This window comes from Petaurus breviceps, unplaced genomic scaffold (assembly GCF_028583685.1).
Source record: "Petaurus breviceps papuanus isolate PSGF00001 unplaced genomic scaffold, PetGlider_PUasm1.0 140, whole genome shotgun sequence".
In the NCBI taxonomy this organism is placed as follows: Eukaryota; Metazoa; Chordata; class Mammalia; order Diprotodontia; family Petauridae; genus Petaurus; species Petaurus breviceps.
In genome coordinates, this window is record NW_027185698.1 from 49,711,092 (window position 1) to 49,725,871 (window position 14,780).

At 38.1% G+C, this 14,780-nt stretch overlaps 1 protein-coding gene across 4 annotated transcripts in view; it reads left to right on the forward strand.

Moving 5' to 3' along the window:
- Positions 1–14,780, forward strand: part of GAK (cyclin G associated kinase) — a 133,003-nt gene that overhangs the window by 76,439 nt on the left and 41,784 nt on the right. For all 4 annotated transcript variants that reach the window (XM_069072528.1, XM_069072534.1, XM_069072542.1 and 1 more), the window contains 3 exons: positions 3,843–3,922; positions 11,990–12,183; positions 13,846–13,998. In XM_069072528.1, coding sequence (XP_068928629.1) covers positions 3,843–3,922; positions 11,990–12,183; positions 13,846–13,998 — 427 coding nt within the window. The remainder of the gene's footprint in view (positions 1–3,842; positions 3,923–11,989; positions 12,184–13,845; positions 13,999–14,780) is intronic.

Below are 14,780 nucleotides of genomic sequence, written 5' to 3' on the forward strand. Positions count from 1 at the left end.
AGGAGGTGATGGGGCCTAAATTAGGGTAATGGTTATATAGAAATAACAACAGTAATGCTATGTATCTAGTGCTTTAAGGTTTGCCAAGTGCTTTACAAATATTTTCTCATCCTCCCTACAACTCTTAAAAGGCAGGTTCTTTTATTGCCCCCATTTTTACAGATGAGTAAGTTGAGGCACTTAGATTCAGTGACTTGCCCAGCTCTCTATGTACTGGTAGCACATCTTAGAAGATTTCTATATCAGCCATTGTCAAAATACCACAGTATTCTCTGGTTCATTTAACCTGTATTTTTGAGTGTATAAAAGTATAAGGCCCTGTCCTAAGCAGTAAGCCTATACCATGGGATCACTAAATGCTGGGCCATGCTAATGTAGGGCTTTAGGGTAGCTCATGGAACACTCCCTGGGAATGAAGTCATTCTGACCCCTTGATTAGCCAGCTCAGCTCTGCATGTCCCTTTCCTCTCCGATACCTTGCGCTCATATCCTGTGCCTGGTCACATTTACATTTACATTATAGGAGTCTTGCTCCTGCCCTGCCTCTGCTTCTTCCACTTCTCTTCATGTGTTGCTGTGGGGACCTGAGGAAGATTACAAAACTCTGCAATTGCGGTGCCTTACAAATGTTAGACAGTCTTAGCTGGGTCTTTCTGGCAGCAAGGCAGACATTCTTTATTTCCCCAGTTGAGTTGCTCTCCCACTCCCCATGGCAACTGTAGTTACTATACCTTTTGACCTTTCCTCAAACCACCCATGGCTGTTCTCTCCCCATCCGTTCAGCCTGAGGATCTGGCCTCATAGTTTACAAAAAAAATTGAGACTGCTTCCTTCTTCGTTCTTGCTCATATCACATCATTTATTATTTTTTTATAGTTTTATATTTTTATTGTTTTAAAATGAATTTTTAGTTTTCAGTATTCATTTTTATAAGATTTTCCCCCTTCCTTCTTCCCCAAGATAGCATACAGTCTGCATATCACATCATTTAGACATCTCCACTCCTTTCTGTGAACTTTAAAAACAATTTTTGATAACTGTTTTAGTATAATTGGCTTGCTGTGTAATCCTGTGAATTTTATGTTATGCATTTAAAAGTGTTATTCTAAGAGGGTGTCCATAGGTTTTACCAGAGTGCTGGGGGAAGGAGGAAGAGAGGATGCCACGAAAAAGAACCCCTGTTCTGTACTCTCTTACTTGGGCATCTTAGCTACCCTGAGTTTAATTATCATTCCCATGCAGATAATTGCTAGATTGATCTTTCTTCCTAATCTTTTTCCTGTGTTGTTTGTTCTAGACTGTTTTATGGATATTTTCAATTTGATGTCTTGTAGGCATTTATATTCTGTCCCCAGCAGAACTAATTATCCTTGTCTCTTCTCTTCATGAACTTCTCCTTAATTGTCAAGGGTACTGCCATTCTCCCATTCACCTGGCGTCTTCTTCACCTATTCAGTCAAACTCATCTTACAGTTTGTTGCCAAAATGTGTCATTTTGATCTTCATAGTCTCTCTCATATGTGCCTCCTTCTCTCCATTTACACAGCCCCCACCCAGATTTAGGCTCTCATCACCTCTTGTGTGGTCTGTTGTATTGGCTTCCTAATTGTTTTCCCAGCCTTAAGTCTCTCCTCCCTTTGCCATTCTTTACCCCTCACTGTCACCTTTTAATCTCTGACTTTCCTCAACACAGATCAAATCCCACTTTCCTCAGAAATCTTTTCTCTTTTTTCCAGTTCTTAATATTGCTTTCCCCCCCTCCCAGAGTGACTGCCTTCAGTCTGTTCTCTATGTATCTTATATCCACCTAGGGTTTTTTGTTTTTTTTTTTTGCTTTTTAGAGGGCAGTTGGGGTTAAGTGACTTGCCCAAGGTCACATGGCTAGTTTTTTTTGTGTTAAATGTCTGAGGCCAGATTTGAACTCAGGTGCTCCTGACTCCAGGGCTGGTGCTCTATTCACTGCGCCCATAGCCGCCCCTGTCCACCTAGTTTTTTATATGTTGTCTGCTATGTTAGAATGTGAGTTACCTGAGGGCAAACCCTGTGTTCTTAGTCAAATAAGCATTTATTAAGTATGTACTATGTACTAAATATTGTAGGCTCAAAGAGAGGTAAAGGACAGTCCTTGCTCTCTAGGAGTTTACATTCTAATGGGGAGAAAGCAAGCAAACATATCCAGATAAACTGTAGGCTAGATAAATAGGAGTTTATTACAGGAAAAAAGCTTTGTAATCCTTAAAGCACTATAGAATTGTGAGTTACTGATAGAATAAATCCTAGTGTCTTTACATAGCACAGTTTAGTAATCTGAAGTTGGAGCAGGTCTATTAGTGTTTGACCTTTTCAATACCAGCCAGGTCTGAAATTTTTAAATGTAAAAAGCCCCCCAGGTACCTGAATGCTTGGGTCATTTCTGCAGCTCCAAGTATGCTGGGATAAAATTCCTCTTATTTTCTGGTAGACTTTCGTGGAATTAGGCTTTTGTTGGATTATGGTTGATTTTTAAGACTGTACATACCTTCCCCTCACTTAAAGTACTTGTAGCTATTTGGAGGTGCCATCGATGGAGGTGGTTGTTGCAGCCTTGCAGGCTGTCCTTTGTGGCACAGTCTTTCATTTTTTATTTAAAAATTTAAAAGAACAAAACCCTTGTAACAAATTGCATAATCAAGGAGGAAGATGCTTTTAAATCATGGGGACAGCTGAATAATTATGAATCCTTGGCCCAGAAAGTTTTATAGTTGGCAGGATATAAAAGAACCATATAGCATTGGTCAGCTTTAAAAGATGCTGAGCTAGAACTACTAATACAGAGGTTGACGTAGTGGCTAGAGTGCTAGACTGGTAGCTAGGAAGATCTAGATTCAAGCCCATCTTCAGACAGTTATGGTCTCTGATCAAGGCAGTCTCTCAGAGCCTTATAAATGCCTCTCTCCAAAGTGAGAGTAACACTTGTAGTTCTTGCCTTACAAGGGGGTTTTAAGGCTCAAATGAGATCTCTTTACCACCTTTTACAAACTTTAACGTTCTGAATCAGTCAGCATTTTTGAATTCCTTTGTTTCCTGGTCATTAGTGTATGTCAATATATAATCATTTAGAGTTAGCAAGTAGTACTTCACTTAGTATTTACTGACTTCTAAAGGGATTTCTTCCAGTGCTAGTGAAGTAAAGCCACAAGAGTTGTGTAGAATCCAAATCAGGAATAAACTCACTGTTCTTTTACTAAAATTGACTGCAATATGAAAGTCACCTTTCATTTCTGTTAGTAGTTAGAGGAACTGAAAATGACAATGGGAAAGATAGATCTGAAAGTAAGGTGGTGGGGTAGCCCCACTTTGGTAGAGTGGAAAATAGAGTGGCCAGTAACTCATTAAAGGGTGTCCTGAGGAACTCTTTGGGCCCTCAGAGAATGGGTAGTAAATTGATGGTTTGGTCAAATTATTGGGCATTGATTGAATGACCAGTTCACATATTTGGAATGCTAATTCTACATGTGTTTTCTGCCAAGTTTGCCTGGTAGCAAATGCCATATTTGCATTTCTTATGAGTCTGTGCTGTGGGAATTGTCAAACTTGGTCCTGCTTTCTGCTTGTGAGGTCTTTTGCCTTTTAAACATGCATGACAGAAATTATAAGTAAATTTTAATTGAATGTTAGAAAAAAATGTGAAAATTATTTTTCAAAGTTAAATAGTATAAATGAAAGTATTTTAGCTTGCACATCATCCACTATAAAACTGCAGTGCTGCAGCAGAGAAGCAAAATGGATGGAAGCTTGTTGGCCTGAGAATATGATTATTTTCATTAGGTTCTACATAAACAATTTTTGTTTGTCATTCCCAGATGGCTTCAATGAAGATGTTTCAGATTCAGTTCCACACAGGCTTTGTGCCCCGAAATGCTACAACTGTGAAGTTTGCCAAGTAGGTTAATGTTGGACATTGTGGATTTGGGGATCATTTTGTTCTGGGTGAGGTTAGGTAGCCTTTCTAAACTAGGATGGAGTAAATTTTTTTTTTTTTTGCTTTCTGGAGGGCAATTGGGATTAAGTGACTTGCCCAAGGTCACATGGCTAGTTTTTGTGTTAAGTGTCTGAGGCCAAATTTGAACTCAGGTCCTCCTAACTCCAGGGCTGATGCTCTATTCACTGCACCACCTAGCCACCCCTGGAGTAAATTTTTGAAAATATTACATGAATGAAATTAAAAGTTCCAAGGACCTTTTCTTTGCAATGTAAAATAACAGTAGCATACAATTAACAGGAAAACTAAGAACCGTATATTGTTGATTTTGGTCAAGTATATTTGCTTAAGAGTCACAAGATGATGGGATCTGTGTTGTAGTCCAGACAGAATAATCTCATTGTTAACCATTACTGACAGCTGAGAACTCCTTGTGCCAATTCTTTCCTCAGCTTTTACCAGTCTACTCAGATTCTTTGCTCCTTCTACCAGCCAATGATAGAGCTAAACTAGAATAGACTGTTTAATGTTTCTGATGAATTTTTTATACCGGATTTCTCAGCCCTTATATTTCCTATTTTTATTACTTATTTTTTCACGTTGACCCTTTTCACCTTTTTTTAGTCTGAAGTTTTGTTAATCTCTTTTTCTTTTAAAATTTCATCTTTTCCTTTTAAAGTTATCTGCATTACCCTTGCAGTTGGTATTCATTTTGTACTTTTGTACTTTTTTGTTTTACATTTTTAAATGAATAACCTGCCCTGCATATAACACTTGTAATGTCAAGTCTTCTGTTGTTGCCCCCTTGGGTGACCTGCAAGTTGTGAGATTGATGCCCTCGATGACCTCAGAGTTGCAAAACCTTAATTTTCTCTTGTGTGCAGAAATCAGAGGAGAGAACTGCTCAGACTATAATGATAATAAAGAAAGAGGCTGAGCTAGATATTTAGGTTTAGGGAGGCTTAGCAAAATAGAGACTAATAACAGCTCACATTCACATTAAGATTTGCAGAGAGCAGTTTACGTGTATTCTTTTATTTGTATAGTGGGAAAGTAGGAACAAGCAGCAATAATGTGCATAAAAAAAGAACTTTTACAAGACAAACTGCCAGATAAAACTGGATTTCAGCATAAGTACATTGTGGCTGGAGTTACTGAAGGCTCATTTGATTGATTAGGGGATTTTGAAATACCTTATACCCATAAAATTACAGTTATAATCCAAAACAATGCCTTTCTTTTAATTCAATAGCATATATTTAAATGTGGGATATACAGTTGAAAATTTCAGCTAGTAAATTCTGATCTATTTTTCATTTCATAAATTAAAGTTTTCAGGTACCTACTTCATGCAAGGATTTGTGCTAGATGTTTAGGATCCAACTTTTTAAAATGTGATATTCCTTCTCCTTCAAGCTATTGGGATCTATAGCGGCAAAAGTATCAGACATGAAGCTGAAAGACATGGATTCAGATCCTCAGGCTTTCACTTCCTAGCTCTGTGACCTTGGGCAAGTCACAACTTCTCTGGGGCTCATTTTTCTCATTATTAAAATAGGGATAATAACTGTGGCATCTGCCTCAGCATAGTTCTGAGTTACTAAATGAAATTCTGTATATAAAGCATTTTATCCCTTAAGCACTGTATATGATTGCTGTTGACCTTACATTCTCAAATAGCTCTCCTTTGTGTCTTAAGTTCAAAACATGCTTGGGTGACGTTTACAGTGCTGTAAAGTACTCTTTACCACCATTTTGTGGCATTTATATAGAGAATGTGCTTACCTTAGTAAATAAAACCCAGTCACGGCCATTCTGCTGTAACTAGTGTGTCTCTAAGCTGTCCTAAGTTCCTGCTCTTATTCTGTATTATTGCAGTGGTGGAAGGGCATCTGTGACAAGCACTCATATAAAGATTTGTGTGCAGATATTGTACTGTCTTCTTCTTCCAGAAGGCACTCCTGGCCCTCGAGGGGCAGTGCCCATACACTGTGTTGGGTGTTTTTTAGTCCAGCACACTGGCCATTTGCCATGCCTTAGGATTCCCAGAGGGCTTAGAGCTGCTGCTGTCACGACACAGCCTCTTGGCTGGTGCTTGTTACGCTCTGATCTTGACGTGGTGATCATCTTGCGAAGTAAAGAATTTGGGCTTGATGATTTTGAAAGTCCCTGTAACTTTGCCATTCTAAGGCTGATTCTCTGCTTTGATTCCTATGCCAACCAGTGGCAGAGCGTAAGGAGGAGTAGCACTGGATTGTTATATGTTAATATCCTGGGTACTCTTGGGACCCATTGATGGGTGCACCTTGCTCATAAGACTTTCATTGTTCCCTCATCATCTGTGTGGACTGAGGACAAACATCTGGCTACCTTTGTGGCTCAGAGGCTGAGGGCTGGTCCTAGAAGGAATCTCTATGGGGGCTGTAGGAGGAGGAGAGGGAAGGGAAAGGCTGTCTCCACCCCTGGGATGAGTGATGGTGAGGATCTTATGCCAGTTTCTTCTGAAACTGCAGCAGCTGAGTGAACGTCCTGGGAACTTTGCCCATCAGTTCCCCCACATTCAGAGGCTCTTTAATTTCATTTGTCTCCCTCCTCTTTCAAATTGATTTATGTTTGTCTATCTTTTTTCTTTCTTCCATTCTGCACTTTTGTTCTCTCTTTCTCTTACGTTTCTGTCTGCCTCATCTTCCTGATTTATAAATGGATTTTAAGCATTTCATAATATGGTCTTTGAGCCTTATACAGAAAACTTGTCAACTCTCTACTTATGAATCACTTTTTTGGGTGGTTCACAAGGAGAAACCAGTGGTGTTGATTTCTTCATGTGTAAAATGAAGGGTGAAGATTAGAGACTCTCTCATGGCCCTTCTGGCTTTGGTATTTTACATGCATTCTCACTTTGGAATTGCTATTGATCCTATCACTTATTCTGCCCAGGTTTATTGACATCATTACAATCCCTGGCTCTATAACATAATTTCTTGTATTTTTATGGTTTTCAACACACTTTCACATAAATTGTATTGCTCAGAAGGAGTTAACAGGAAAGATCTTTGAAAGGAGCATACTTAAGTAACTCTCTTCTTCCAGTAAAGGTGTGAAGTATTAACAGATTAAGGGAAGGCAGGTCTTCCTATATTGGTGCTTTGCTTTGGTGGATTATACTTTTCACTTCATCAGAATAAGCTGAGAGGTATGGGAGGAGTAGAAGGAGCAGATGGGTAGCTTTCCAGCTTCTTCTGGGTCAAATGTTCATTATTGATCTTCATTGTTTTACTTGAGAGCTTCTGAATTCCCACAAAAGCATTCCAGAGTCAAGTGATATGGGGGCTATTTCAGTTTTGCGTTATTCTTACTCAGCTTCCTGGAAATTGGCTAAGATAATTGACAGTTGGTTGACTGTAAAACTTAAAAATAAAGGAAATTTCAGAGTTGAGCATTTGATGAAAACTCCCTAGGTAGTTTGTTCAGGCTTGCAATGTTCAGGCTTGCAAATATGTTAAAATTATTCTTCCAGAGCACTAGACTTAGAGTCTGAAGGTCAGTATTTAAATTCTGGCTGTGCTGTATTCATCATTGTGAGGCCATGGGCATGTCAGGACCTCAGTTTCCAGATTTATAAAATGCATATAATAGTAGGTATAGTACATGCCTTATGGGGGTGTTGTAAGGATCAAATTAGAACATACATAAAGCTTTTTGCTAAACTAGAGCACCATATAAATGTCAGCCATTCTTTTTATTTTAATGATCTTCACTCCAGAGTAGTAGGTGTCCTGAAACAAATGCAAACTTGCGGCTGGACATGTCTGCCCCAGAGATATTGTAGTGAGTCCTCTCATTTTGGGAGAGACTTAGAATTTCCTTAAGAAATGGCTGAATTAAGAGAAAGCACCTGAAGGAAGGAAAAAAGGGGAGCCTCACTGCTGAATAAAGAAAATAACTGAAACAAACCTGTCTAGAGTGCCAGAGATTGAGCAACTGATACCCCGTTCTGAGGGAGGAGACTGTGCCAATGACACCCTGGCAGCTTTCCATGAGGTGCCCTTTATCTCCTGACCTTGTCCCAGATTCATAGGGATTCTTTCTTCATACCTCTGAACCTGTTGATGACTTGGGGGCTTCTAGGAGGGAGAGCCCTGGGCATCATGGCAGTTGTGTTCATCCAGGAATAAAGTGCCAGAAGCCTGAGCTTTGTGCAGTCTTCTCATTGATTATTGGAAATAAAAAAGCCCCTATAGTAGAGGATTCTGGGAAGATGGCAGAATAGGTTAGAAAATTCCACACTTTCCAGATTTCCCCTACAAACAAGACAGAATAGTGTCTCATAGCAAATTTAGAGTGGTAAAAATAAACAAGAGTTGGGGCAGATTGACAACCAGAGAAGATTGGAAGAAAACCTGTGAAGTGTAAACACCCCCAGGCCAGTTCAGCTGAAACAGCTAGCATTGAGCCCCACTTGCTGGATTGGGAGCTAGCCTTGGCCCCAGCTACAGGAATTTTTACCTCCTGGACAGTGTAGAGCCCAGTATCTGGGCAAGGGAAGATGAGGAAACCTCAGTTTGCTGATAAGAGATGTCAGGCCCAGCTGCGCTGTGGAGACATGACCCAGGTGAGAAGGAGCCAGCACATACCCTGCTGCTGGCTATGGACACTTACAGGAGGGTGGTTTGTTTTGGTTCGAGGCTAGAGGGGAGAACTGAAGGAAGATGTGAGGCCAGAGGCACCATTCTTCCTACTTTAGGACTAGAGGTGTTTACAATAACAGTTGCTATAAAAAAAAAAAAAGAGCAGGCAGAGGAGAAAGAACACAACCATAGAATGGGAGTAGAGAAGGCAGGGGGGTTCATCTTCAGAGGAGGATCCTGAAGCAAAAAAAACCTCTCCCAGGAGAATAACTTCAAATGGTCACCTGCTGAAAAAAACATTCATAGAAGAATTAAAAAAAATAAAGACTTTAAAAATCAAATGAGAAATATTGAGGAAAAGTTAAAAAAAAAAAGGAATAATCCAAGAAAAACAAGAAGATTATGAAAAGAAAGTCAACTACCTGGAAAAGGACATCCTGAATCTTAAGGAAGAAAACAACTCCTTGAAAATTAGAATTGGGCAAGGGAAAGCCAATGAAGTTGTAAGAGACCAAGAAATAAAACATAAAGAATGAACAAATAGAAGAGAATGCGAAACATTTTATATGAAAAACAGCTGATCTGGAGAACAGATCAAGAAGAGAAAAAATAATTGGACTACCTGAAAATTACAATAAAAAAAGGAATCTGGATACAATAATACAAGAAATAATTAAAGAAAATTGTCCTGAAGTGTTAAAACAAGAGGGGAAAGTAGAAATGAAGAAAAAATCCACTGATCACCATCTGAAAGAGAGCTTATGAGGAAAACCTACAGGAATATCATAGTTAAATTCTGAAAACTCTAGCTCAAGGAGAAAATGTTAAAAGAAACAAGGAAAAAACAATTCATATATGGCAGAACCACAGTTAGAATTACACAAGTTATACCCACAGGTGTGGGGAACCTGCAGTCTCAAGGTCACATGTGGCCCTCTAGGTCCTCAAGTATGGCCCTTTGACTGAATCCAGACTTCATGAAAGAGCATGGAAGCCAGGTCAAAGTGAGGCAGTAGAACTGCCAGACTTAGGATTTTATTGCAAAAAGACCTAAACTCAATAAGAAATTTGACATATGGAATGATAAAAGACTAATTACAAGGATGGACTGTTTACTTTTTATATGAGGAAATGTAAACTGTGTCTCAAGATTGTATTTAGTAATTGGATAGTTTGAAAGAAGATCAGGGTAGAGCTGAGTATGTTGTGATTCTAAAAAGTAATATCAGTCTAGGAAAAGGTAAAAAGAGTAATTATACAAATGAAATGTGAGAGGAAGAACTGACAAAGAGGAATTAGATGGGGGGAGGAGGGCTGGTAGTTCTGGAGCCCAACTCTCATAGGGAATGGATTAAAGAGGGAACAATCTTTCTCTCATAAAAAGGCTAAGGGGGAGGGGGAGATGAGGGATTTTTAGAAGAAGCCTTATATTAGATCTGGATTAAAGAGAGAACAGTATATACATTTAGAAGGGAATAAAAGTCTTCTAATTTATAAAGAAATAAGAGGGTGAAGGAAATAGGATAAAGGGGAGTATAGAAGAGTTTCTAGATTAATAGGAATGGCATAAAGAGGGAACTATATATGTATATTGGAAGACTATAAAAGTCTTCTAAATTCAGATAGAAACAAGAGCTCAAGGGGAAAGGTTGGGGAGGAGAGGATAAGGGAGGGATCTTTGTTGGGGTAGGTTAAGTAATAAGAGGGCAAGGTACTGGGTAGAAGTAAAGTAGAGGAGTCAGAAGGGATAGGAAATAAGAGATATACACAAACATAAGATAAAGATCAGGAGTAGAATTTATTAGGGAAAAAACAGGTAGTAATCATGATCTCAAAGTTAAAGCTAAAATAAATTAATCAAAAGAGGAAAATAGGCAAGCTACACTATGTCAACCATATTAATCAGTATTGTTTTAGACTATTTAAAATAATGACAACATAAGGTTGGAATATTACTGTGGTGTAAAAAATGATGAGTTAGTGGATTTAGAAAAATAAGGAAAGATTTGAACTTAGGAAGGAAGATGTGATCCACCCTCAGAAACAGGACAGAGAAGTATAGTACGGTCTTACATAGAGGCATTTGAATGTATGTGTCTGTATATAAGTATGATTATAGATATTTAAGTATGTGTATATAAGTATATATATATATATATATATGTATGTATGTGTGTGTATATCTATCTCTCTGTCTCCATGCTTAATTATAGCCTTCTTAGGGATGAGGGGGGAAAAGGGCATAAAACAGAGTAAAAAGAGCACAGCGGAGAACAAAAGAAAACTCACAAGGAAGCAAAGAAAAAATGGAGAGCTCTGAACACAATGTAGGACTTATTATATAGGGTTTCTTGAAATGGAAATTTATTGCTGTATATTTTGAATCCTCTCTTATGGTTCTACTGTGTACATGGTAATGCTTCTTTTTCTTTTTCTTTTTCCTTTTAGAAGGCAGTTGGGGTTAAGTCACTTGCCCAAGGTTACAAGGCTAGTTTTTTTTTGCGTGGGTGTTAAGTGTTTGAGGCTGGAACTGAACTAGGGTCCTTCTGACTCTGGGGCCAACACTTTCCTCACTGCTCCACCTAGCCGCCCTAATGCTTCTTTTTTCTATTGTGTATTTCAGTTAAAAAAAAAAACTAATTAAAATTAAAAAAAGAACCCTGTAGTCTTGATTAGGCACTTAGGCAGATATAGCACTTTTAGACCCATGTATACTTGGATGACATCACCTTTATCATTGCCATTGTTGTTTTCATTAATTTATTTTGTTTTCACATAGTTTTCATTTCTGCTGTCTCTCTGGCCCCCCCCCCCCCCCAATTCCTTATAACAGTAATTTCAAAGGGGGGGGGAGTTCAGCAAAACTGACATTGCGTTCCAATGTATCAGGTATGGTTAACAGCATTGGCAGTATTTTACATTCATAGTTTCCTACCCCTGCATTGACGGGAGGCACATTTTCTCTCTCTAGGGTACAGCTTCAAACTCTTTATTTGTTTAGAGTTGCATTTTTGAAAGCAGTTTGAATGCACATGTACCATTGGGTGATTTTCTCAATTGGGAGTTCTTAACCTTTTTTTTGTCACGATCCTCTTTGGCAGTCTGGTGATTCAGCCTACAGACCCCCCTTCTCAGACTCATGCTTTTGAATACACGAAATAAAATATGTAGGATTAAAAAAGGAAAAAATTTACATTTATTTTTTTTTAAGTTTATGGAAACTAGTGTAATATCTGATCCAACTGGAGAGAAGGGAAGCCCAGCCAAGTGTTTCTCTCTTATTTGGAACACACATTCTTCATTTAAATGATTTGTTGAGTGTAAGTGTGCTATTAAGATGGTTGGCAAATTTCTTGATGTTAAAATTTTGATTGTGTACTTGTTATCTTCGTGTTTTTAGGTATGATTTGGATGCATGTGACATTCAAGAGAAATACCCTGACTTATTTCAAGTGAATCTTGAAGTAGAAGTGGAACCTAGAGACAGGCCCAGTCTTGAGACTCCACCATGGGATAACTTAAATATGAAGGGACTGAATCCAAAAATTCTGTTCTCCAGCCGAGAGGAGCAGCAAGATATTTTGTCTAAATTTGGTAAAACTAATTACTTGAAATGATGAACAACACATACTTGATTTTCTCACACGAGGAACTGTATTTTTGATTGCTTATCTTCTTGACAAAGATAACCACGTTGATTAATTTTCTCCATTAAGTCAGTTGGGTTTTTATTTTTATATTTTAATGAGGAAACCTCCAAAGTATGACTTCATCCATTTACTGTGCTCTTCCACTTATTAGCATACCCCATGCAAATATTATGGAGTGTTGACCATTTCAGAGTCTCAGACCTCTCCCTGCCAACAGACTATCTAGCACAAAGGACCCTGGTGATGTTAGGTCATTTTGGGATTAGTCGGGCTTGGGTCTATTCCAGGAATCAGTCTATTTCTAAATAGTCCAGCAACTTTCTGAATAGGTCCTCAAGGAAACTTTTACTAGGCCTTGAATCTAGAAGAGACAGCAAATAGAGAGGAATAATCTTTCATCTGTGACTATTTTATTCTCTCCTTCCCTGCAGTAACCACAATGGGATTTGGAGCAGCCACTGTCTCGACTACCTGGTTTTTCTATAACTAGGACTGATGGGGATGAATAACTTTTTGTATTAAATTTGTTCCATCGTCCCTCTTTTGTTTTCAGAATAGATGTATATACTGTATTAAAAACTGGTTTGAGAAAAATTCTCTTACGTTTTCATGTAAAAAAGTGGTAAAATAATCATCTAGTTAATTTTTAAATACTCTACTACATAAAAATTAAATAATGTTTTTAATATGTGTTCTAACATAGCTCTAGAGCAGCATCAGTTTTTAGAAAAGTTGAAAACAATTATACAAATCAGTATTCGTATTTTATTTTCAAATCAGTCACCTTGTTGGGAGTTGAGCTGGGAGGCAGGGGAAGAGTAGAAGGAAGAGGTGAACAGTTTTCCATCTCCTGGGTCAAGTGATTTCCATTGTTTTACTTGAGAGCTTCTACATTCCCACAAAACCGTTCTACTGCCATGTCAATGATTGGGGGGTTATTTCCATGTTGCATTAGTCTTGCTCAACTTCCTGGAAAGTGAACGTGACCATGTTTCTTTAATCCAATTGAAGAAAGTCAAAATATTGCTAGTTTTATCTCCTTTATTTAAAGGCTTTAAAAAGTTGTTTGTTGTAGTCAACTGCCAGATAGGTTACAAAAAAATAAGCTTTTTCATGAGCTTACAGATTAAACAATGCTATTTTCATATTCATGATTTAAGATTTAGAGAGAGAGGTATGTCTGTGTGTGTTCAACTAAAGGATTTCATATTTAATGGAATGGTATTCCTGAAAAAGTTTTACACTGAATCATATTTTAAGTGAATAAAGGGAATGTATGGTAAAGGAATCAATAGAGGGTTTTTTGGTGTTTTTTTTTTTATAAGAAAGTACCACTTTATTCTAATAAATCAAGATATTAATTTATTAGATTTTTTTTTAAAACAGGTGGTTCCTGTTGTGAAAACCCTAGTTGAATTGAACCTTTATTAAGGTTTTATAATTCTTTCGCTCTAAGCTATTTCCTAGGTGCCTATTTTAGATACATACTGCCATAACGGGTTCTGCTGAAATATATATATAATATGGTAAATGGGTAGTCCCTTTCCTTAGAGAACGTGTAGCCTAATGTATTTCCTTGTTTTGTTTGCCATTTCACAAATTATAGGCAAACCTGAACTTCCTAGACAGCCTGGATCCACAGCCCAGTATGAGGCAGAAGCCTCCCAGCAGTCCCCTGAAAGTGTGCTCACAGAGTCAGACTCTCCACAGAGTAACAACACTGAGACAAACAACTTTTTTCATACACTGGACTGGCAAGGTATGGGGTGTGATGATGGGCCTCCATGTTTTGAAAGTTCTGGGTTGATCTGATTTCATAAAATTTTGAGAATTGACATACCAGGTCAAGTCACCAACCTTTCCAGCTCAGAGTGTCTCTGACACTGGTATGAAGGGCTCTGGTGTAGAGTACAGCATCCTTTTTTGTTTTTGTCTGTTTATGACATCTTGTATCTCACAAGGTTAAGTATAACTGCAGTGTACTTTTTTTTTTAAATGAAAATTTTTAATAAAGACTTCCATTTTTTTCTTACTCCTATTTTTTGGAGGGAGAAATAAATTACTTGTAATAAATAAGTATCATCAAATAAAACCAGATTTTAATATTGTCCAAAAATGTGCTTCTCATTCTGCTGCACATTCGATGGCACCGCCTTTTTGTCAGGAGGGTGGGTGGCATTCTTCATCAGTCCCCACATGATTGATCGTTGTATTGATCTGAATTCTTAAGTCCTTCAGAATACTCGTTTTTACAATGTGATTCTGCTGACTTCACTTGTCATCAGTCCATACACATCTTCCCTAGTTTCTCTGAAACCATCTTTCTTCATTTCTTACAGCACAATATTATTCCATCACCTTCACATACCATTGTCTGGTCAACCATCCCCCAGTTGATAGGTAGTGTCTTAGTTTCCATTTCTTTGCCTCTACAGCAAGAATCTGCTATACACATTTTTTCTGTATGGGACCTCTGCCTCTTTCAATGATTTCTCTGAGGCCTAGGCCTAGTAGTGTTATCACTGGATCAAAGGGTGTGCA